Consider the following 25,906-nt stretch of genomic DNA (forward strand, 5'->3'; position numbering starts at 1 on the left):
TATAATGAAAAAATTTTAAGAGAAAGAAAATGCAGCAATTAACACATCCACCAAGTTTGATATTATAGGCATATCCGTTTCCATCTACTTCTCTGAAAAACAGAGAGAGGTAGTTTTTTCCTTTCCTTTCTTTCTTCCTTTCTTTCTTTCTTTCTTTCTTTCTTTCTTTCTTTCTTTCTTTCTTTCTTTCTTTCTTTCTTTCTTTCTTTCTTTCTTTCTTTCTTTCTTTCTTTCTTTCTTTCTTTCTTTCTTTCTTCCTTCCTTCCTTCCTTCCTTCCTTCCTTCCTTCCTTCCTTCCTTCCTTTCTTTCTTTCTTTCTTTCTTTCTTTCTTTCTTTCTTTCTTTCTTTCTTTCTTTCTTTCTTTCTTTCTTTCTTTCTTTCTTTCTTTCTTTCTTTCTTTCTTTCTTTCTTTCTTTCTTTCTTTCTTTCTTTCTTTCTTTCTCTCTTTCTTTCTCTCTTTCTCTCTTTTTCTCTTTCTCTCTTCCTTTCTTTCTCTCTCTCTCTTTCTCTCTTTCTCTCTTTCTTTCTCTCTCTCTCTTTCTCTCTTTCTTTCTCTCTATTTCTCTCTCTTTCTTTCTTTCTTTCTTTCTTTCTTTCTTTCTTTCTCTCTCTCTCTCTCTCTCTCTCTCTCTCTCTCTCTCTCTCTCTCTCTCTCTCTCTCTCTCTCTCTCTCTCTCTCTCTCTCTCTCTCTCTTTCTGTCTTCTCTTACTTTCTGTCTTAGAATCATTGCTATCTATTGGTTCCAAAGCAGAAAAGTAAAAGTAAAAAAAAAGCAGAAAAGTAAAAGTATAAAAAATGTTTAAAAAAAAGCTAGGCAGTGGGGTTAATAAGTGACTTACCAAGGGTCACACAACTAGGAAGTATCTGAGGTCATATTTGAACCTAGGAATTTCCCATCTCTAGGCCTGGCTCTCAATCCACAGAGCCACCTAGCTGCCTCGAGGGAAGTGTTTTCTAATATTTCTTCTATAGAATGAAACTTAGCTTTTGTAATTCCAGAGCATTTGGTTTAATTTTTGTAAAAACATTTTTTGAGATAGTCAGGGGACTTTTTGGGGGTGATATTATGGAAAAGACTAAGATCCAAGAAAGAGGAAAATGACTCATATATGAAAAAAAAATTTATAGCAGCTCTTTTTGGAGTAAGAAAGAACTGGAAACCAGGGGAATGAACTGATGGTCATGGTTGGGGAATGGCTAAGCAATTTATGGTATATCTTCAGTAATTGAATCATTGTGGGACCATCAAATGTAATAGTTTGCTACTAATACCAAAGCAATGATCCAGTGTAACTTTGAGGGACTTATGAGAAAGAATGTATCATGAGAAAGAACTGTTGGAGTAGAAATCCAGAAGAAAACATATGACTAATCACTTGTTTATATGGGTATAGGATTTTAGGGTTTTTTTTTTTAATTGCTCTATCACAGAAATGAGTAGTATGAAAATAGGATTTGAGTGATAATATATGTATAACCCAGTGGAATTGCTTGTCATCTCCAGGAGGGAGAAGAGAAGAGGGGAGGGAGAGAACATGAATCATGTAACCATGGGGGGAAAATCTTTTTTAGAAAGTTATAACTTTTTTTATTTTATTGATTAAGAGAATTTTTCCATGGTTACATGATTCATGTTCTTTGCCTCCCCTTCTTCCACCCATCTCCCGTAGCCAACGCACAATTCATGGAAAAAATTTTAAAATAAAATTCAAAATAAAAAAGACAGTTTTAGTTCTATCTTTGCATCCTAGTAGGCGGCATAATGCTGAATAAATACTTATAAATAAATAAACTTATGGTATATGGCCAGAATGGAATATGATTGCACCACAAGAGGTGGAATATGATTGCACCACAAGAGGACAGCTTTGGAAGATATGTATGCAGAATGAAGTGGGCATAACCAGGAGAATGTTTTATATACTTACAAAAACATTGTACAGATAATTTTGAAAGACTTAAGAACCTTGATCTATGTAACTGTTGTTGTTTAGTTGTGGTTAATACTGTCCATGGAGTTTTCTTGACAAAGATAGTGGAGTGATTTACCATTTCCTTCTGCAGTGGATTAAGGCAAATAGAGGTTAAGGGTCACCCAGGGCCGTGATGTGGAACCTATGACACATGTGTCAATACTGACATGCATAGCCATTTTCAATGATATGCGGCCGCATGTGGGCTCAGTGCGCCTTGGGGCCACATGCCAGCAGCCATGGCCATGGCCATGGCCTGGCCTGGGTGTGTGTGTGGGGAGACTGCTCCATGAGCTGGCCAAAGGGGCCACACCAGGTGGCTGGATTGCCTGGGTCTCCCATGGGGTGGGGAGGAGGATAGGGCAGTAACTGCTCAAGAAGTGCCCCCAGGGGCCAGCCAGCTGGGGAGGGCTGGGATGGGGGTGGGGTGGGGGTGGGGAGACTGGGCAGGCTTCTGGCCCATGTGCAATGGAGGAGTGCCTGGAACCCATTACCAGACACTTTTAGCACCCTGAAAAATATAGCAATGGCTTAACTCACAATTTTTCCCTCTACATACTTATGTGAGACCTTATTCTCAGTGTTAAATAATATCAAAACCAACAAAAGAAACAGATTGACAGATGAAGTTAGTAGCGTTTGCTTGGGCTTGAAGTGTACAAAATACCAAACTTCAATTGAAGATTTAGCCAATGAAATTCAGCAAAAAAGATGTCACTAATAGGCAGGTTAGTTACAGAATTCCCCCTCTCCCTCACTTATCTTAGTTCACCATACCCCACACAAGTTAAATAATATCAAGATCAACAAAAGAAACCGACTGACAGATGAACAAAGAAGTCACTAAACAGGTAAGTTAAATAAGTAATTTTTGGTTTATTAAATGGTTATACATTACAATTATACATTTTTATTATTTAAACTATAAATATCAGAAAATTATGGGTTTTTTTCTCAAAGTGACACACCACCTGAGTTATGCTCAGTTTTTTGGCAAATTTTGACACACTAAGCTCAAAAGATTGCCCATCACTGCTAGGGTCACATTTAGTATGTCTTAGGCAGGATTTGAACTCAGGTTTTCCTGAATTTAAGTCTAGCTCTCTAGGCTTAAAGGCATCTAGCTGCTTCCCAGTGCAATTACCAATTGTGATTTCAGAGGTTTGTTGAACTATACTGACTACCTATTAACTGAGAAGTTAAGGATTCAATATGCAGAATGAATTATATATCTTTTTTTTTAACATAACCAATGTGGGAATTTGTTCAAGTTTTGTTTCTTCTTTTTAGATAGGGGTGAGAGAGAAAATAAATGTTTATCATTCGAATCAATAGAAACAAAAAAAGACTTCACATGAAATGCATTCATTATTAAGAATGTATTACAATTGATTGCATTTGCTATATATATTTCCTCTAAATATTTCTTCAAAACTAAAGTTTCCCAAGTAGCTAGATAAGGCTCTAGATAAGGTTCAATGTGAGCAGTTGGGTGGCTCAGTGTATAGAGTACCTGGCCTAGAGTTGAGAGGACCTACATTCAATATGGCCTGAGATACTTCCAGGCTATGTGACCCTGGGTAAGTCACTTCACCCCATTTGCCTAGTCCTTGATCTTCTGACTTAGAATTGTTACTAAGTCAGAAACTAAGGGTTAAAGTTTCTTCTTATTTGCAAATTGATAGAAGGTACTAGGCAATGTTAAAATCTTTTGAAAAGTTTGGCTAAAAACTATACTTAGGAATGTGGGAGAATAAAAACATAAAGAAACACTTAAAAAGCCAAAAAAAATGATGATTGGACTAGAGCCAGAAGATCAGTGTTAAAGACATGGTTTTGCTATTTTATATCTGTGTTACCTAGAACAAGTCACTAATCTCTTGGGGTGTCTGTTTCTTCATCTGTAAAGTAAGGGGAACTGCTCTAGATGACTTTGAAATCTGTGAGCCTATTGTTCTCCTGCCTGATCATTTAATAATAATAAATTGATCAATTATCATTAATAAATAATAAAACTATCAACTATTGTCAAGAAATAATTTGATAAATTGTTTTGAACAAATGTTTTAATAAAAACAAATGGAAATAAATCATTCAATAATAAATTATTATGAATAAAGAAAAATTTAATAACAACAAATTACCACAAATAAAGAATAATTTAGAAGCAACAAACTATTATACATTAATAATAATTTAATTGATGAAATAATAGCTAATATATAGTGCCTACTACAAGCACTTTACCAATATTTCATTTGACCTTCACAATAATTCTGTAATGTAGATACTATTATGTATATTTTATAGTTGGGGAAGTTGAGGCAAATAGAGATTAATTGATCTGCCTAGTCATAATGCCAATAAGTCTCTGAGACTAAATCTGAATTCAGGTCTTCCTGACTCCAGGATCTGCTCTCTATCCATTGAGCCAACTAGTTGCCTACAGCTAAAATGATCTGGATCATTGCCCCAATTCTCTGCTTCACTTTACATATTCTAGTATATCCTGTTGTTACATATATCCTCCATACTTCCTTAGTCTCTGTATAATTTGTGCCCACAGGGCCCTGGACTTGTCAAGAAACTCCATTTGGAATCTTTTGAACATCATCCCGTTTATCCTCACAGGTATACAGTATTTTAAAAATTGAGGAGGAATTGTTTCTAGACTGCTGTTTTATTTGTTGGAGGAAGGAACAATTATAAGCATAATTAGTATTTCCAAGTTCAAAATCTAAAGAATGTTGAAATAGCCTTTCTTTCTTTCTTTCTTTCTTTCTTTCTTTCTTTCTTTCTTTCTTTCTTTCTTTCTTTCTTTCTTTCTTTCTTTCTTTCTTTCTTTCTTTCTTTCTTTCTTTCTTTCTTTCTTTCTTTCTTTCTTTCTTTCTTTCTTTCTTTCTTTCTTTCTTTCTTTCTTTCTTTCTTCTTTCTTTCTTTCTTTCTCTCTCTCTCTCTCTCTTTCTTTCTTTCTTTCTTTCTTTCTTTCTTTTCTTCCTTCTTTCCTTTTTTCTTTCCTTCCTTCTCTCTCTCTCTCTCTCTCTCTCTTTCTCTCCCCTTCTCTCTCCCTCCCTCTCTCCTTCCTTCCTTCCTTCCTTCCTTCCTTCCCTTTGGGGGTTATTTGCCTTATGTTCATTGTTATCAGTGCAGATTTGTTTGAGAGCAAGAGTGCAATTCCTACAGAATGTTTAACTGTCAGACTTTAATATCTTTTCCTGAAGAGTAGTAAGGACTAGACAATTGGGGTTAAGTGACTTTTCCAGGGTCACACAGCTAGGAAGTGTCTAAGATCAGATTTGAACCCAGACTCCAGGCTTGGGACTCTGTCCACTGAGGTACTTAGCTGTCCTTTCAACAGTTATTTTTTAACCTCTCTGCCTCAGTTTTCTCATCTGAAAAAATTAGAGGGTCTCTGAAGTCTCTTCTAGTTCAAAATCTGTGTTCTCATCTGTTCTGTTCCCCTACCTCCAGGTAGGATAACTGATAGATCATGAGTTAAGTTTAAAGAGGGGCAGTGAGGTGGTGCAGTAAAAAGCACCAGTTCTGGAGTCAGTTAGGAAAGATGAGTTTTCTTGCTTTCAAATCTGGCCTTAGACACTTACTTGCTGTGGGACCCTGTGCAAGTCACTTAACTCTGTTGGCTTAGTTTCCTGAACTGTAAAATGAGCTGGAGAAGGAAATGGCAAACCACTCTAGTGTTTTTGCCAAGAAAATTCCCAAATGGTTTCAAGAAGAATCACACACGAGGGAACAATAACAAAAGTTTAATGTACTTGCAGTAAAAAAAAAAAGGTCTACCTTTAATTAACTGCAAAGCAGACGTAGAGCAAGCAGAGACTCAACCCTGGTCTGTTCTCAGTCTTGTAGGTTAGGAGATATTTGGGCAGCAATGATACATAAAAATTTCTTTAAATTTCCTCAAAACCCATTGGTCTGATAACTTGTATGGAACTAGAAAAAAAAAGATTCTTTTCAGGCAGGCAGCCAAAGTATGAAATATAGTTGAGGCAGCTAGGTTGCTCAGTAGATAGACCATCAGGATTGGAGACTAGAGGACCTGGGTTTGAATGTGGCCTTAGACATTTTCTAGCTGTGTGACCTTGGGCAAGTCACTTTACCGTAATTGCTTAGCCCATACTATTCTGTCTTGGAACATTCATAGTATTGATTCTAAAACAGAAGGCAAATGTTTATTTATTTATTTATTTTTAAAGAAAGAAAAAAAGGGGACAACTGGGTGGCTCAGTGGACTGACAGCCAGGCCTAGAGACAGGAGGTTCCAGGTTCAAATCTGGCCTCAGACACTTCCCAGCTGTGTGACCTTGGGCAAGTCACTTAACCCTCACTGCGTAGCCCTTACTGCTCTTCTGCCTTGGAACCAATACACAGTAGGAAGTTAAGGGTTTCAAAATAAATAAAGAAAAAAGAAAACAGTAGAGATAAATACAATTTCCTGAAGGTTAAGTAGGATGACACTAAGAGGGGAATGAGCCTGAGAGGCAAGGTCACCAGGCCTAACAAATCAAACAAAAGAAACCCACCCAAAGGGCACCAGGGAAGATGAAATCAACAGAACATTTGAATTTCCTGCCTTTTTCCAAGGTTGAGTCATGGTCATTGTTTGTATTTGTATCAAGCTTCCAAATTCCCCTCCTTTTCCCATCCCACTTCTTTTACTATAGGGAAGAACCAGCACATTTTTTGTGTTAACTTTAAAATAAACTTCCAGTATTAACTGTTTATCTAGCTACATAGGAGTGTTACATATGTACTTATAATCCTCTACTTCTCTCTTAAGGTCATAGAAAAGTGCAAGACCACGAATCTGGCAAAAAATGCTCACAAATGAAGGAAAAGCTATTGAAGTTTGACAGTTAAACATTCTGTAAGAATTGCACTCCTGCTCTTAAACAAATCTGCACTGATACAAAGAATACAAGGCAAATAAATAACCCCCAAACCCAAGAATGTCAGGCCTGGAAGGGACTCCACAGAACCCATAATCTCTCATTTTTTTTAATGTGACTTTAGCTGATCCTTTACATTTTTTCATCTAATTTTTTTTTATTTACAAAAATCTTTTTTTCTTTCACTTTCCAAAAAAGGGAAAAAAAGAAAAACAGGCCAACAAGTAAATGTGCATTATACCAGGCTCTGTTACAGAACCTTTGTCATAAATACACAGTCACAGAAAACCAGTTTCCACACTGGCCATGTCCAGAAAGCATGTCTCATACTGAAATCTGAACCTGCCACCTCTCTTTTGGCAGGGTGGTCACCATAGCTGATGACCAGTTCTCTGGAATCATATTGATCATTGGTCATGTTGTTATTGCATATCTCTTGGTTCTGCTCCATTTATTCTGAATATATTCTTAGGCATCTTTGAAGGATGTTGTGAAACTGCATTGGATAGCACTCTGGGCCCAGAGCCAGGAAGCCCCGAGATCCAGTCCAGCCTCAGACACTTAATAGTTGGTCACTTAAATCTGCTTAACTCAGTTTCTTCCTCTGTAAAATGGGGATAATAATAGTACTTAACCTCCCTGGGCTTTGGGGAGGATTCAATGAAATAGTATCTGTAAAGTGCTGCCCAATCTATGCATTATGTGAATGTCAGCTATTTTTTTTTCTTCTGGCATAATGGTATTCCATTTCATTCCTATATCATAATTTTATCACATTCCCTAATTGACAGGGCAGTTCCTTTAACTCCTTAATAGACGAATGCAGTGGGGACCAGGGAAGGAGGAAACTATTGGTGTAACTTTCACAAAGCCAGCAGGATCCTTATAGCTGGTCTAGTGTTCCTCCTCTCAGACACCCTGACAGGTCAATTTAGCCTAATTCACTTACACAAATTATGTGCCAGGTTCTGTGACTACAAAAAGAATGAATGAGAAACACGTCTTGCCTACAGGGATCCTACATTCCGTTTCCCAATGGGCATTCTGGTTATTTATAATTGTGTGCTTTGGGGGAGAGAAGGGGAGATGTGCCATTTACCAACAGCTTGCATGAAGTTGAAAGAACCTACTGAAGTTTTAGGTTCCAGTTTTTCCTATTTTGCTGCCTGACCTCGTAAGGAATAAAATAATATGTAAGGGACTTGGAATTAACTTTGGGTCCCGAGTCTGCCGTTTAATCATTACGTGATTAAAGGAGAAGCATCTCTGTGGGCCCGGGTTACTCCTCCGTAAAAACATCAACATTCTCCGATTCGGTGTGGGATGTTTCCGGTCTTCCCAGGCTCTCCCGATGCAAGGTATCAAATCTGGCAAGGAGAACTTGGGGTTAGAGGCCAAGGGCAGCGGCCAGAGTCTTTAATTTCAACCAAGGCTTGACTGCGTTGGAGGTCTCAGCAGCCTCACTAGCGTAGGGAGGCCATCCAGGTGCCCATCCCAGACCTCATAATTCCTATTCTCCCTAAACAGGAGGGAAGGAGGGTAAACGCCACCTTTTACAGGCTGAAGCAGAGAGAAAGAGGGGCCTTTGGGCCCTAGTAATAAATCTCAAAGACAAGCAGGAGTCTTTATCTCCAGGCTTAGCATGACGCGTGGGAGATCAGCTAAAAGTCTCCGGTGCAGGTTGGGGGTGGGGTGCAGCACCTTCCCGGGGGCACGGCTGGAGCCTGAGGCTAACGCCGTAGTAACACCCTCCCCCACCCCCGCAGGGATCCCCTGCAGCACCCGGCGCCTTTGCACGAGGAGAGAGCAAGGGCAGACATTGCACTTGGTGCGTGGGCTAAGGACTCCGGCCACGCCCCTCCCTCCTCTTCCTCCGGACTCCTTCCACTTTTCCAGGACCCCTCCTCTCTCCTTTCTCCTCCCCGGGCTCCGGCCACTCCCGGTGAGGCGGCCGCTGATTGGGCCCCACGCGCGGAAGGGCTTCCAGGGGCTGGGCAGGGAACCCCCTCCCCCGCACCCTCCCCGCGCGCCCATGGGCCGGGCGGGCGCGAGTCCCCTGATTGGCCCTGGCGGGATGAGATCATGGCTAGCAGGTTCGGGAGGCCCAGACCGCGGCGGCGGCGGCGGCAGCAGCAGTAGCGGTAGCTGGGAGAGGGCGCTCCAAGCAGCGGCGCATTGAATGGGGAAGGGAGGACAGCAGACCTGTACTGTGCTGCTCTAGGGCTGCCCGTGGCTTTGCAGTGTACACCGCTCGCCATGAGGAGTGCCCCACCGCTCGGTTGCTCTTCCTGCTCCCCGCTGCTCTTGCTTCGGGTCTTCTGAACCTGCGGCGGATGCAGATCGCGCGGCATCCCATAGCCTGCTCTTCGCTTCCCGCCGGCTACTGGGGTCCTGCCCACCCCCTGTGAAAAGCCGGAGCCCCACCTGTGGAAGAGGTGGCGCAGGGCGCACCCCCGCGAGAACCCAATTGAGCTGGGCTTGCAAACGAAAGTAGAACATTTTGCATTTTTTTTTTCGTAAGGTAGAGGCATTGGAAACGAGTGCAGGGGCACTGGGAAGGAGAGGGAGGGAAATCTCTGGGCTAGTTTGTCCTTAGGGAGAGGTTTCCTCCCCCAAGCTTGGGGGAGATTATGGGACTCCCAGCTCTGGAGTTCAGTGACTGCTGCTTGGACAGCCCGCAATTCCGAGACACGCTCAAGTCTCATGAAGCCGAGCTGGATAAGACCAACAAGTTCATTAAAGAGCTCATCAAGGATGGGAAAACCCTCATCTCGGCGCTTAAGAGTAAGTGCCGGGAGGTGTGCGTCTGTCTTGCCCCAATCCGGCCCCGGGGAGTACTAGGGGCTGTGGAAGGAAGGGTGCGAGGGCTGGGGGCTTCCCGGGGTGGAGATCGCTGTGGGGAGATGAGCCCGCCTGAGCATCTTTTTGGAGACTTATCTCCTTGAATGCTCCGGGTTAAAAACATTTTTTTTATTCCCTTCTTGCGGGCACTGATTGACAGAACACTATGCGGAAAGGTTATTGTAATGAGGCAGGAAGCAGGAAAAAAATGGAGCGAGCTGGCAACAATTAGATGAGGTAAGGGAAGGACCCGTCGGTGGTACTACGGCTTGCATTTCTGGTTGTCGTGATGTTTACCAACAATTTTGCTGCAGTTTAGAAACACTAGCACCGAGCGGTAAATATTGCCCCTGTGGGTGGCTGTGTGTGGTGCACAGGTGTTAGAGGAAGATGTGTGGAGCTAGATAAGGAGTGCTGGAGCCTTGGGTACAATGTAGCCCTTCAGGGGAGCTGGAAAGTGATACCTCTGGGTACCGGTTTGGTATGCAGTTGGAAAGTTCGCTGATCCCTTTCTCTGATCCTCACCCTTAACCCTCCCTTGGCCAGCAGTACGGAGCTAGGACTTTTTGAGAGACTGCTTTTGCATCACTGCTCCAAAGCAAGGGCTAGTTGAGCTCCTTTTGGTCCCTTTAGAGAGTGTGTGTGCGCGCACGCGTATACGCGCGCCTAGTTTTTACTCTTCCAGTATTTATTGTTAGGAAAGTAACTGAGAAGTAGAGGCTCCTTTTTTTTTTTTGTCATTTCAGCATTCGGGCTCCGACTGCTGAATAGCAGAAGGTGATGAGGGTGGGAGGACTCGAATCAGACAGAGTGTTCCTCCTGGAAGTGTGGGTGAAGGTTTAAAAATAGATAAGCTTGTCTCAGCTTCTCTTCCATGTACCTCTCTCTCTCCACCCCCCCAATACCAATGGACCTCAGCAACTCACACTGCAGTGTCCTGCTTGATTCAGAAAAAAGAGATGAGAAGGGTGACAAGTTAATCACCTTCCCATATACGTTTACCTTTTTTAGATTTGCCCACTTTAAAACCCTTTTTTTGTGTGTGTGTGTAAAAAATGGAATTTGGGTTGGACTTAATAACTTTAATGTAGTGCCTTGAGGGCCTGTTTATTGATTGTTTATTTGCTCCTGAGTGGCCTTGACCTTTTTGAGCCTCAGTTTCTTCATTCACAAAATGGGGGTAAATAATAATACCTACCTCCAGGATTGTAAGACCCCACGGAAATAATTTATGTATGGACTCAGCAAACTGTAAATTGAGATATAAATGAAAACTGTTGCTTTTATAGAAGCTGGAGACATCTAATAGAAGAGTAGTGTTCTGAAGGAATTACTGATTTGGAAACTGGAAGAAACTTCTGTGATAACTCAATTCTTTAAAAAGTTAAATTGACTTAATTTGGGTGTGAGAGTTATTATTGGTTTCGAGAGCATCTCTCTACTCTTAGTTTCCTTATGTGACATGAGGAAGTTGGACCATAATAACTAAAATTCTCAAAATAACATTTGAAAGCTTGAAGAAAAATCTTCTTTCCATATTACCACCCAGTGAAGTATAGATAGTAAGTGCATCATCATTTTCATTTTATAGATAAGGAAATTGAGCCTGAAAGTAGTGATTTCCTTCAGTCATATAGGTTAGGTTCTAGAGCTGCTAGGGGCCTTTAGTCTGGTTTCTTATTTACAGATGAGGAAACTGAGGCCTAGAGAAGTGAGATGTTGTGTTCAAGGCCAAATAGGGTAAGTGACCAGTAGAATGCAAATCCAGATATGATGTTGTTAAGTCAGGGCTCTTTCTACTGTGCCTAATACCTTATTAGAGGAACTCTAGAGTCTTTTCTGGTTTGAAAATTCATTGATATCTTATTGCTAAGGCAGGTGGTTGGTGGAAAAATACAAAGTGGGGCCTAGCTAGATGGACTCCAAAAGGGAATACTATTTGCTTGTACTTGTCTCTTCTAGTTTTGGAAAAGCAATGCTATTCCAGTGGTTAGAGCTTAAATAAATTTGGGGTGAAAATGAGTTAGAAATATTAGATCATCTCTTAAAAGAAGATCCATTCTGGCCTAGTTCTGGAAGTGTGTTTCTGAGCTAGGGAGTAGATTTGAAATGACTTTATTTCAGGTTGCAGATATAACCAGAAGGTTACCTTTGGACCTAGAGTGGTTTAAGAGTCAACTAGGTATTTCAAGTTGAGTTGGCCTAAGAGTTTTGGTTTTATTAGGAATCTTTTTTTTTTTTTAAGATGAATTGAAATTTTAGGGTAATATTAGAGCCTTTTCTTCCTTGGAGTCTATTTTCATTTAGACATATATCTTGAAGGTAGGATGGAATGGGGTTGGTCCCTTCTGGAGGAAGAAGATGTAGATGGGAATTGGAGAGAGGGGCCTTCTGCCTCATTTCCTCTTTTGTGTGTATCAGATTTCCTTTAGTGGAAATAGTGAAATTTGAGTGTGAGGAAGCATGTTGAGAAATGTTGGCTTTTAGGGTCAGGAGATAGTTAAGTCCAAATCTTATTTCTGGCATTTGTTGTGCAACATTGGGTAAATCATCCAGCCTTTCTCTAAGCCTAAATTCCCTTCTCTATAAAAGGAGGGGCCTGGGTTAGAAGAACTCTGAGGTCCCTTAACTTTGATCTACTTCTGAGATCCATATTTTAGGAGCCAGATAGATTGAGTGCTGGGCTTGGAGTTGGGAAGATCTGACTTCTTGTCTGGCTTTGGATGCTTGCTAGCTCTTTGATACTTAACCTTTATTTTCCTCAGTTTCCTCAACTGCAAAATGAACATAATACTAGTACCAACCTCCTAGGGTTTTTTAGGAGTATTAAATGGGATTATCTTTGTAAAATATTTAGCACAGGACCTGGAATATAATAGGCATTTAATAAATGCATTTTTCTTTCTTTTCAGTGCTAAAATTCTGTAATTTTATGTCAAATCTCTTTTTTGTGCTATTTAGTGGATAGATTGCTCATTTTATTTAGAATGGTTTTTCTATGGTTACATGATTAATGATTTCCCCACCTTTCCTCCCCCCCCTGAAGCTGACAAGCAGTTCTATTGGACTATATATATGATGATTGCTCATTTTGAAAAATCTTTACTTTATAAAAAAACTTCAAACCTTACCTTCTATCTTGAAATCAATACTAAGCATTGGTTCTAAGACAGAAGAGCAGTAAGGGCTAGAAAATAGGGGTTAAAGTGCCTTTCTCAGGGCCACACAGCTAGGAAATGACTGAGATCAAACCTGAACCCAAGACTTCCCATCTATGGGCCTGGTTCTCTTATTCCATGAGCCACCAAGTTGCCTCGATTGCTCATTATCTTCAGAGGCCCAGAGAGTGAGCGGTGTAAATGTGAGCAAACTTTCTTCCGGAACTACAGTTAGGAAAATTAAGTTTGGATGCAGGAGTAGAAATTAAGCCCTTTTATTATTTTTTTTAAATTGTTACTTTAAAAAAATATTTTTGTCATTCAAAACACACTTCCATATTAAGAGCAAACTCATACATAACCAAACCCCCAAAATAAAACCATAAATACACTGATGTGAAAGATGACTCCAATAGTTCTTTCTCTGGAGCTGGAGAGCATTCCCTTAGTGTGCATCTTTCAGGATTGTCCCAGGTCATTGCTCTGCTGAGAGTAGGCAAGTTTTCACAGATAATCATCGACCAATATTGCTGCTTCTCCCAGTTCTGCTTATTTTACTCTGTATCCGTTCCTGCAGATCTTTCCAGCTTTTTCTGAAATCATCTTGAATTAAATCCTTTTAAAGAAAGCTGATTTTTTAATTATTATTTATTTATTTGTTTGTTTTAATTTCAAACATTGTTCAAAAGCTGATATTTTTAAAGAAAGTGATGAATACAGTCTGAGACCCCTTCTGGTCCTGCATTTAGGATCCCCAGAAGTTCAGTGCCTATTGGGGTGGCTCCTGGAAAAGTTGTGTGTGATACTGATTTACTTTAGTCTTATCTATTTTTTTACTTCATCTGAGTAATTTGTGTCTCAGCTGAGAGTTTTATTATGGGAGTCTCTTGTGGGTGGAGATAACAGGGCCTGGATCAGCTGCTGAGTTCAGAGTAGAGAATCCTCAGTCTGGGCTAGACCCTGTCACTGATATGTGGTGATTGATAAGGAAACTGTCCCAAGAGATTTTTGAGCTACGGTTGTCAAGTGTTTGCTGCCTTTGGGGTACAAGTTTCTAAAAATGGTGATGTTTTAGAAGAGTGAAAGCGGGGAGTCTTCTTTATGGTGGTGGCTGATTGGAATTGACCTACTTGTGTGGGCATCAGTGGGCGACATTCTCAAAGGATGTTTGTACCAAGAAATGGTTGAGGAATGTTTTGTCATTTAAGTCACATATAAATTAGGCCAGTCAGTTAAGAAGCAATGTCTTCCACCTCCTCCTCCATACCCAGTGTTCCTTTCTGTTTCTCAGGAAGTCTGAAATGATAATCTCATAGCTTGATTGGTTCCTCCTCTACTCAATTGCTTGGGTAGGGCTCTCTTTTCCTAAGTATTTATTGGATTTTTTAAGTCAGAGGACCTGGGTTAGAATTGTGGTTCTGCCACTCACGCCTAGGTGACTTTGGGTAAGTCATTTTTTCTTTTCTTTTTTTTTCATTAAAATTTTTCTTTTTCTTTTATTATTTATTAAATAACAAACAAAATAAAAATAAGTAAAATTTAAACAAATAATAATAAATGAAATCTATTATTTTATTTAAAAAATTTTTAAATTTAGAATATTTTTCCATGGTTACATGATTCATAATCCCCCCACCCCCACCCCAAGCTGACAAGCAATTCCACTGGGTTATACATGTATCATTGTTCAAATACTATTTCCATGTTATTCAAATTTGCAAGAGAGTGAACTTTTAATATCCAAACCCTAATCATATCCCCATACATGATTGATCATATGTTTTTTGTCTGTATTTATTTAGTCACTTTTCTAAGTCTGTTTCTTCTGTGAAATGAGGCTGGACTTGATGGCTTCTCAGGTTCCTTTTGTTTCTTTTCTTTTTTTTTTTAACTTTTATCCCCTGTCTTAGAATCAATGTACGTAAGAACTGATTCTAAAACAGAAGTGTGGTAAGGGCTAATTACGTGATTTGCCCAGGGACACATAGCTAGTTCCTTTTGTTTCTAAATTCATATTCATATGCCTAGGATTTCAGGTAGGAAACACTATTAATTTGGTATTGATGAATGAGTTAGTTAATTTTCTTTTTTGTTTTAATTAATGTATATAATAATTTCCTGCCCAGTTAAACAGTTTTTAAAAGAAGAAAAAGAAAAACTTTCAAAACAAATATGAATAGTCCAGCAAAACAAATGACCACATGGATCATGTCTAAAAACGTGTCTCTGAATCTGGCCTCATATACTTCCCAGCTGTGTGACCTTGGACAAGTCACTTAACCCCTATTGCCTAATTCTTACCACACCTCTACTTTGGAACCAATACACCCTAATGATTCTAAGATGGAAGGTAAGGGTTTTTGTTTGTTTTTTTTTTAAACCCTTACCTTCTTTCTTTGAATCAATACTGTGTATTATTGGTTCCAAGGCAGAAGAGTGATAAGGTCTAGGCAATGGGGGTTAAGTGACTTGCCCAGGGTCACACTGCTGGGAAGTGTCTAAAGCCACACTTGAACCCAGGACCCCCGTCTCCAGGCCTAGCTCTCAATGCATTGAGCTACCCAGCTGCCCCAGGATTTAAAATAAATAAATAAATAAATAAATAAATGTGCATCACTGTATATTAAGTCCACTACTTTTCAGGCAGGAGAAAAGGTAGTCTTCATTTTCCTAACTCCTGATTTATCATTGCATCAATAAGTACTAAAGTCTTTCAAATTTATTTTCTTCATAATGTTGTCATATGAATTATTCTGCTCACTTCATTCTACATCCTTTTATAGATGTCTTCCCAATTTCCTCTGAAATTGACCATTTTGTCACTTCTTATAGAAGAATAACATTCTACTCTATTCATATTCTGTAATTTGTTTAGCCATTCCCCAATATTTTTTCAGTTTTTAGCTACTATGAAAAGACCTACTATAAGTATTTTTCTATAGATGGTCCTTTTCGTATTTTTATTTTAAAAAAAACCCTTTCCGTCTGTCTGTCTTAAAAACAGGGCTAGGCAATTGGGGCAAAGTGACTTGTTCAGGGTCACACTGCTAGGAAATGTCTAAGGCTAGATCTGAGTCCAAGTCTTCCTAACTTCAGGTTTGGCTCTCTATCTACTAAGCCACCTAGCTGCCCCTGGTCCCTTTCTTATTTTGGGGGGTATAGGTTGTGCCCAAGGTTAAGTAGAGAATAGTTGAATCTAACTATGAAGAATTAATGATTTGGGGGGCATAGTTCCAGAATGGCTGCACCAATCTACAGCCCCATTAGTAGTAGTGCATTAATTCGTGTACTTGTTTTCCTCTAGCCCCCCCCCCCCCCAATTTGTCATTTGTTGCTTTCCTCATCTCTGCCAATTTAATGGCTACGAGGTGAAACCTCAACATTGCTTTAGTTCACATTTCTTTTATTAGGACAAACTGCATTTTATGAAATGGGGCTGTTTGACAAGTTCACCTAAATTTAATAGTCCTTTAAGTTTCTGTGGAATTTATTTTTCTTGACTTTGAGTCAGTTAAATATATTCCTTCAACAAGTATTTATTCTGCTGGGTACGTAACACTGAATCAGAATAATAGCTCACATTTATGTAGCACTTTGCCCTTTACAAAACACTTTGTAGTCTTGTCTGATATCATCTCATTTGATCCTCAGAACCCCCCTGGGAGGCAGGTGCATTATTATCAACATGTCACAGACGAGGAAACTTGAAGCAACTAGAGGCGAAGGGACTTGTTCAGGGATGGTGGCTGGCTGAAAGCTCGATTTTGATATTAGAGTGTAAACTCACTTTGAGTGGGGATTGTTTCACTTTTTGTACTTGTGTCCTCCTAACACAGTGCCAGGCACTTAGTAAAAATATACTTTAAGAAAATTGATGACTGATTGATTTGTGGTTAGCCACTGGGCCTGGGTGCCAAATGGATAACGCCTGGACAAAATGATGGGCTTTGTTTTATTTTATTTATTTTATTATTTTTGTATTAGTTCCAAGGCAGAAGAGTGGTAAGGGCTAGGCAATGGGGGTCAAGTGACTTGCCCAGGGTCACACAGCTGGGAAGTGTCTAAAGCCACACTTGAACCCAGGACCTCCCCTCTCTAGGCCTGGCTCTTAATCTATTGAGCCACCCAGTTGTCCCCCAGATTTTGTTTTAGATTAGTTGAATCTGTATTTTTCAGAGACCTTCTTCAGAGAGGCCCCTGGCACTGTGCTCTGCATTCTGGGCCATTAATTAGCATTCCTTTAATTAGTGTACCATCTCCTCATTTTCCACATCCACAACCATTCTCTTCTCTGTGACTACAGAGATGCTTTGGGCAATGACAAAAGAAACTCGAAATAGATGGAGAGACCCTTGGAGAGGAAACAAGTAAATTCGACTCTTAAAGGATGGAAATGTTGATTTTTGAATCAGGTAACCCGTCTCCGGTTCCAGCTTTATTTTGGTCTCTGAGAAGATACTGAAGACATTTTCCAAGATTATGGGACTGCGGGCTGCCAGGCCCTTGTTGAAATAGCCCTTGCTGGCCAAAGGGGAACACGTGAACTTTGCCCGGTTTCCCTTGACCTTGTATGCCAGTAGACTTTTTTGGGTCAGGACTGAGTGATTACTGGTGATTGTGGGGCATTCATTCTATTTAGACATGGATAATAAAGCATTGAATGAAGAGGCCAAAAGGCTGGGTTCTGTTCTAGATACTTCTGCTGACTAATTTCTGTGGCTCTGGCTAGATCACTTAAACTCTTTGTTCTTTAATCCTTCATCTAGACAAGCTATGCCCTCCCTTACCTCCCTAGTGTGTGGTATAGATTTTGGGAGGCTGAATGGTTGTGACTTTGGTTTTAGCTGCTTCCTGTGTGACTGAAATGGTCCCCTCAACTCCCAGGGCCTCAGTTTTCCCATCTTTAAAAAGAGGGTGTGAGATCTGGTGATCTCTGAGGCCTTTCCTCTTGCTTGCTTTAAATTCTGGGCCTCTTTAAGAAGAAGTACCTGTTGGTTAAACACAATTCCTTCTATGGATTACTGGAGGCTTTCCCCTTTTGTCCCCTTTTTTCTTTTTAAATTAAAAGCCCTTACTTTCTGTTTTAGAATTAACACTGTTTATTGGGAAGGCAGAAGAGAAGTAAGGGCTAGGCAATGAAGGTTAAGGGACTTGTCCAGGGTCACACAGCTAGAAAGTGTCTGAGGCCAAATTTTGAACCCAGGATCTTCTGTCTCCAGGTTCTACTCTCAATCCACCAAGCTACCTAGCTGCTCTTTCTGCTCCACTTTTGAAGGGAATATCCAGGGTCTTATTACCTCAAAGATGCTCCTCCCAGGGGGCAGCTGGGTAGCTCAATGGATTGAGAGCCAGGTCTAGAAAGAGGAGAGGTCCTAGGTTCAAATCTGGCCTCAGACACTTCCCAGCTGTGTGACCCTGGGCAAGTCACTTAACCCCCATTGCCTAGCCCTTATCACTCTTCTGCCCTATAACCAATACACCATATTGGGGGAAAAAAAAAAGATGCTCCCCGCTACCCCCATTTGAAAATTCTTGTAATTTGCCAGACATTTCCTGGGCATAAAAAAACCAAATTGAATCCAAATAAAATGTTGTAGCTTTAAGATAAAGAAAGTCCTTTTACCCTCTCTCTTCCCCCTTGTCTGGACCCCCAATTTGCTTTGCTCCTTCTCAATAGAAAGACACCCTCTCTTAGAGAAGAAGAAGACTGTTATGATAAGATACTAGAATAAGATACTAGAAGAATACTCTCTAGTGTTCCTATATGTTTCTTTTAGAAAAAAGCAACTAGTAGAATATATATGATGCGCAATCTGCGCAATCAAGAACTATAGGAAAGGACTTTGGAGTAGGAGGACCTGGGCTCTAAATTATAATTCTGCCCTTGTTATTTACTTCTGCATTTGACCTGGAAAAAGCCCCAGAAAACCCTTGCCCTTGTTTTCTATGTCTTTTAAATGAAAGGTTTAGATCGAAGGGGCAGAGGTCATTTATAAGCCTAAATTCAATGATTGTTATGTGTGTTGAAATAATATCTTCTCTTATATCTATTTATTTATCTATATATGTATGTATCTGTCTGTCTGTTTATCTTATCTGTCTGTGTTTCTATCAGTCTGTCTTTCTATCTACTTCTCTGTCTATCTATCTGTCTGTCTACTTAACTATCTATTTATCTGTATCTATGAATGTACATATGTATCTGTCAGATTATATCTATTTTTCTGTCTATTTCTGTCTACCTGTCTATCTGTCTGTCTGTCTCTATCTACATATATCTAATTATAATTCCATCTTTATCTATTTCAAGAATACAGTGCTGGCGTCTTACAAACTTATACTAATTTATTCTAGGATAATCTCGAGTTCCTATGTTATGGCTGAGAAGCAAGAGTAGCTGATATGGAATTAAGAAGAGCTTGGGTTCAAATCCTTCCCCCAACATTTATTAGTTCTGACCACGGACAAATCACTCAAACCTTATTTTTCTGTGAAAAGAGCAATATTTCTGTTGTCTCTTCCTCCACAGGTTGATGAGGCTCAAATGAGAAAATGGCAAAAGACTTGTAGGCAAGGCCTCTCTGCTGAAATCTGTCGCTGGACATGCTCAGAATCAGAGGTCCTTGTAAAACCCGGCTCTTTCTCGGGAAGATAAAGGTGGGATTGGGTCACCCCTCTCACTATTTCCTGTGGCATTGATCCCACACTTAGAAGATTAGAAAAACAAAGTTTGTCAGTGGCTCGGCTTTTAACGGAATGCTGGGATTTCTATTTGGATTCTTGTATCTCTTGAACTGTGCCTTTGGTGATCTGTGGTGGTTGAGGATCATATTAATTACACAATTCAGAATATTTCCTTTGCACCTTTGGTAACAGCCACAGACATGAGGCCTGTTTGCTGACACTTTACCTTTGTGCTACCCCAGCTGTGGTGGTGAGCAAGATAGAAGCATCTCAAGTTGAATTATTAACCCCTGGGCTCATTTTGGTCTAGTTTTTCCTTGTCTTTGTTGAGTGTGAGCTAGTGACATGAAGTTGGAAAGGGCATGGGACTCTCTAGTTACCCTTTATTCTTTTGTTTTTTAAATCCGTATTTTCTATCTTAATAACAACTTTAAGATAGAAGGGCAAAGGTTAGGCAGTGGAGGGATTAAGTGACATGCCCAGGGTCACACAGCTAGGAAGTATGAAGTCAAATTTGAACCCAGGTCTTTCTAAATCTGAGCCTGGCTCTATCCACTGTGCCACCTAGCTGCCCTGAACCCTTTATTCTTTAAAGGACTAGGAGTTTGGTTTGGTTGAATTGCCTAATATGCCATTTTAGTAGTTATTTCATTTTTTGTATTTATATCTCCCGGCCTAGGATGGTGTCTGGTAAATTGTTGCTTGATTGATTAGCTTAAGCCATTTTTTTTTTCAGGATAATAACTTCATAGAATAGACTCTTGAAATTATTTGGTGTCAAGCTTCTCATTTTAACCAAATGAAGAGGCTTAGAGAGGGGAGGTGATTTTCCCTAAGGCCACATCAAGAGTAAAGAGGCAGAGTCAAGGCTTGAACTCAGCTCTCTTGACTACATTTTTGGAGTGATACTGCTTCATAGTTACTCTTCTGTAGGTGTGAGGAAACTGCAGTCTGGAGAGGTGGTGGGCAGACACTTCTGTTGCTGGGTATGATGAAATGACTTTCTCATGTCTCAACTTTTGCCCACTTCACAGACCAACTTCGTGTTGAGACAATCTTCTGGGTCATTATGCCATTTCTCTAAGTGGATCTACCCATCTTCCTAGTCATTTCAGGCTATACTGCAAAGACTTGGAGTTTAAATTTGAGATCCTGTGTTCTAATCCCCTGACTCAGTTATTTCGGCAAGTCATTTCTCATTTCTGGACTTCTGTTCACTCATCTATAAAATGAGGGGGTTAAAAAGTTCCCTTCCATTGGATTTACAATAATTCTGTGAGAGGACTTGTCCAAGGTCATGTAGTTCAAAAGCTGTCAGCTTGGATTTGAGCCCAGGAAGGTCCTTTGATTTAAGTATATTTCATTTTCCCTTACATGATTTCTCTTGTACCATCTCTTCACCCGGTGCCAATGAAGAGTTTTGTGGGACAGAGAGGAACCAAGGGGCCACAAAGTGTGTCTGAGCTTGTATCGAAATCCAAAGCTTCCTGTCTCCTGATTAACCTATTCCCAGAAAACCTTTGGAGACCTATGTCAGCCTCCTGTGAGATGCTAGGATTCTGAGGGAATGAGAAGATGGAAATAATATGAAAGTGTGTGTGTGTGTGTGTGTGTGTGAGAGAGAGAGAGAGAGAGAGAGAGAGAGAGAGAGAGAGAGAGAGAGATGGGGGGAGAAAGAGAGAAGAAAGAGGGAGGAGAGGGAATGAATGATGGAGAGGGAGGGGAAGAGAGGAGAAAGGAAGAAGGGAGGAGAGGGAATGATGAAGAGAGGGAAGGAGAGAGAAAAAAGGAGGGAGGAGTGATGGAGAGAGAGGGAAGATGTCAGGGAGAAGAAAGGAGGAGAGGGAATGATGGAGAGAGGGAAGGAGAGAGAAGAAAGGGAGGAGAGAGGGAGGGAAAGAAGGGAGAGGAAGGGAAAAAGAAGGAATGATGGAGAGAGAAGAAAGGGAGGGAAGAGAGGGAGGGAAAAAAGGAGGAGGTAGGAGAGAGTGAAAGAGAGAGAGAGATTAAAAATGGAGGTTCTTAGAAAAAGAAATGCTAACTGGTTAGTAAAGGAACCGCAAGCATTCGTAAATGAGGGAAGGAGGCCAAGGGAATGTTTACAAATTTAGACTTGGAAGTGTTTACAAATTCCTGTAGAAAACAGAGCTGAGGGAGAGGAGAAAGAGTGAGGAAAAGAGCTTGGCAGGATTGTCATTGCCTTGTCACTCTCTGTTTGTGTCTGGCTCATTTCACCTTGGTGGAGAGTACACTGCCCTGGAGAGGGTGTGAAGGAGGAAGGCTAGCTGGGCAGTGGCCTCCTGTTTAGGATCAGTGATGCTGGCATTGTTTGTTCTGGATTTGAGGAGAGTTCCTCATTTGGGGAAGGTGGGGAATCTTAACGAGCCAGAGAATGGGCCTGGCTCCCCCTGGCAGAAGCAGCGGTGTTCTTGTGACTGAAGGTGCAGGCTGGACTAAATGAGCTGGAAAGCAAAGCTTCTGTATCTCCCCCTTCGGTGGCTCTCAAGGAGGTGCAATTGTTGAGCTTGTCGTGTGATGATTGCAGATCAATTGTCAGCATACCAAGCATGCCAGGCCAATATCAAACAAGGTCAACAAACTGGACCCTTCTGCATTCTTTCCTTTTCTCCTCCCATACATCCAGACACGGGCAGCTTTAGAGGCATCAAAAAAATGTCCCTATGTCTATCTTGTGTTACTTAACCTGCTGCTGCTTCCATGCTAAGGAAGCTGTCATTGGGACAGGAACAGACAATTCTTGGTTCCCTCTGAGGGCATGTTGGAGGCATCAAATGAGTATGTCTGAATTTCTCTTTGTATAACCTTGTTAATAGAAATTATATGTAAACTCAGTGAATCAAATAATTTTTTAAAATCCTTACTTTCTGCCTTAGAATTGATCCTCAGTATTAATTCTAAGGCAGAGTGATAAGGGCCAGGTAATGGGCGTTAAGTGACTTGTCTAGGGTCACACAGCTGGGAAGTGTTTGAGGCCAAATTTGGACACAGGACCTCCCATCTCCACTCAACCTCCTAACTGCCCCCAAATAATTTTTTAATGCACCTTGATAGCTATTAAAAACAAAACAAAACAAACAACAAAAACAACCCCTTTCTTTCCATCTTACAATCAATGCTATGTATTGGTTCTTTAAAAAAAATTTTTTTTAAACCTTTCCCTGCCATCTTAGAATCAATATTATATATTGGTTCCAAGGCAGAAGAGTGGTAAGGGCTAGGCAATGGGGGTTGAGTGACTTGCTAGGCAGTACTGGTCTGAGGTCAGATTTGAACCTGGGACCTCCTGTCTCTAGGCCTGGCTCTCAATCCACTGAGCTACCCAGCTGCCCCCTGTATTAGTTCTAAGGCAGAAGAATGGTAAGGGCTAGGCAATGAATGTTAAGTGACTTGTCTAGGGTCACACCACTAGGAAGTATCTAAGCTTGGATTTGAATCCAAGACCTCCTATTTCTAGGCCTGTCTCTCAAGCCACTGAGTCACCTATCTGGTGAATTTGGTTTAAAAAAAATTTTTTTTTAAATTCTTATTTGGAGATTGTTTTTTTTTGTAATCCTATGTATTTTATTTTACCCGTAATTCCAAGAATGGGCTCATTGATTTTTCCATATTGCTGAAGGAGTTTGTAACAACAACAAAAAAAGTTGAGAATCTTTATATTAGGATAACACACTTAAAAAAAAATTTAAAAACAGCCTTCCCCCAACCAAACTTCTGTATTGGATCTAGCAAATTTCCTAAAGTGAGTAAGTTCCCTCTTAGTGACTTGCTTACTTAGTGACTAACTATGGTAAATTCTGGTTTTTGTTTCAAGCTCTCCGAATACCTCTAAATAGCAATCACTTAAAGATAGTACTCCAAAGGACACTCATTGTACCTGTTTGTTTCTCCCTGGGCACTCACTTGGGTTATTTTCAGCAAAGCTACTGTTACATGCATATCTTCATCTGATCTATGTGTAAATTATTCAAAAAGATTGGTAGATGCTAAGATAAGGCTGAATTTACCTCATGGTGATTGTTCCTGGATAATGGACCATCCCCATCTGAAAGAAAATGAAAAACACAACTCTCCCAAGACTGTGCTACTTTCTTGTTTCCTAAAGCTGCTGGAAATCTTGCGGATTAACTAGGGGGCAGGATGTGCTGCTTCAACATTTTTCTTCTTCTTGTCTTGAAGTTTAATCTCAAAGAGTGCAGTCAGAATTGTGGCTAATAATTTTGGCATATGAACAAGCATCACAAAATACCTCCCCCCCCCCCCCCCCATGAAGTTTTTAAAACCAAATTAATTGGAGGAATGCTGTATATAAAAATAGTTCGGTGTGGTTGACGGATAATGAGAATCATTCCCATGTGAGAAATAAATGAAAGGTGATTTACAATGCCTTTGTTGTTGTTTAGTTGTTTCCAGTCATATCTGACTCGAGACCTCCTTTGAGGTTTTATTGGCAGAAATCCTGGAGTGGTTTGCCATTTCCTTCTTCAGCTCATTTTACAGGTGGGGAAACCGAGGCAGCCAGGGTTGGATGACTTGCCCAAGGCTGTACAGCTATTAAGTGTCTGAGACTAGATTTGAACTCAGGAAGATGAATCCAGTATTGAGCCACTGAGCCACCTAGCTGCCTCCCTCATTGGAAGGCTCTGTGAGAAGAGACATGACAGATATCATGATGGCCTTGATGGAGGAGGCTAGTAAAGTTGGACCTCACATTAATCCAGTGTGCCCCCTCTCAGGAGGTTAGAACCAGGAGAATTCTAGCTATCTCCCTGATACATTTTGTATTCTTGCTAATAAGTTCATTTGTTTCTTGATGCTGAAAGAGAGTTTAAGTTCTGTGTCTTCTAAATATCTTGGGATGAAACCCCACTTTCCCTGCCATAATTAAGGTTCTGAGTGTGTTTCTTTGAGGCTAGATCCAAAAGCCTTTGTCAGATGATTTCTGGTCAGTTTTCCCTGAGGGAAATTGGAGCCTTTATTGGTTCAAGTTAATTATTGGGAACAACTGAGTGGCTCAGTGGATGGAGAGCCAGGCCTAAAGACCAAATTCCTGGCTTCAAATATGGCCTCAGACATTTCCCAGCTGTGTGACCCTGGGCAAGTCACTTAACCCCCATTGCCTAGCCCTTACCACTCTTCTGCTTAAATGGAACTACTTTTGTTTACCAACTTTATATTTTGTTGCATATGTTTTAAAATGTACTTGTCTAAATTGGTTCTAAAATGGAATGTAAGGGTTTAAAAAAAATAAAGTTAATTATTGAAGGAAGAAAAGCAATTCTAAAAGTAGAATTTGGCCCAATATACAGAACAATTTCTGAATATTAGACATGTCTAAAAGGAAAGTGGCCGACTGTGAGATGGAATGGCCAGTCCTCAGTGGGCATCTAGTGGGGGATTTTGTTCAAGTTATGGATTGGGTTTTTGGCCTCGGGCTCCTTGGCACTTTAAGACACCTAGATTTTGTGAATCTGGCTGTGGTCAGCTTTAGAGACATTTCCTGAGTGTCTAAGCTTTTTTCATCCACAGGCCTTCTAAGTACTTCAGTATTTCTGTTTTGATTTCCAATTTTAGAGAAAGGGCATGCACACTGTAAAGTTTACTAGCTATAGAATGAATCGGACTTTTTTTTTCTGGTGAGAGAACAAAGCTGAGGCCCAGGGTGGTTCAGGTTGTGGCTGGTCGTGATAGAGTGGGAAAAACATCAGTGGGATGTCCTGGGAGCTTTCTTTCTTCTTTTGTGGCCCTTAACTCCCCAGGTAACTGGGTCACTTATCTCTCCTTTAGAACTCTATTTTCTTGGATACCAAATGAAAGGATTGACTCTCTAAGGCCCATTTTTTTTTTAACCCTTACCTTCTGTCTTAGAATGGATACTAATTGATTCTAAGGCAGAAGAATGGTAAGGGTTAGGCATCACACAGTTAGGAAGTGTCTTGAGGTCACATTTTTGAACCCAGGTCCTCCCCACTCCAGGCCTGGCCCTCTTTCCACTGTGTTACCTAGCTGTCGCTAAGGCCTGTTCTGATATTGATCTGTGATTTAATGTGGGGTATACAAAAGAAGTAGGAGATTTTTTTGAGCTCCATAGTATACTTGGAAACAGATATAGAACAAATTCAGAAACCACTTACTTTTTTTCTGTATTTATAGATCAATTCACATTTCTCCAAATATTTTCATATCTACTTGGCACGTTTCTTTTTTTTTAAATGGAAACATTTAATTAATTATTTTAGAAAAATTTTCCATGGTTACATGATTCATTCCCTCCCCCCCCCCCCCCCCCCCCAGCCAATGCACAAGTCCACTGGGTTTTACAT

At 40.4% G+C, this 25,906-nt stretch overlaps 1 protein-coding gene across 4 annotated transcripts in view; it reads left to right on the forward strand.

Moving 5' to 3' along the window:
- The first annotated feature begins 8,675 nt into the window (after nt 1–8,675).
- Nucleotides 8,676–25,906, forward strand: part of ARHGAP26 (Rho GTPase activating protein 26) — a 577,883-nt gene continuing 560,652 nt past the window's right edge. For 2 of the 4 annotated variants that reach the window (XM_007473809.3, XM_003339558.4), the window contains exon 1: nt 8,922–9,666. In XM_007473809.3, the coding sequence (XP_007473871.1) occupies nt 9,513–9,666 (154 nt within the window). In that variant the 5' untranslated portion in view covers nt 8,922–9,512. Of the gene's footprint in view, nt 9,667–25,906 lie in introns of all 4 variants that reach the window. The other 2 variants (XM_007473811.3, XM_007473810.3) reach the window with 2 other exon arrangements.

The sequence above is a fragment of the Monodelphis domestica genome, chromosome 1 (assembly GCF_027887165.1).
Source record: "Monodelphis domestica isolate mMonDom1 chromosome 1, mMonDom1.pri, whole genome shotgun sequence".
NCBI lineage: Eukaryota > Metazoa > Chordata > Mammalia > Didelphimorphia > Didelphidae > Monodelphis > Monodelphis domestica.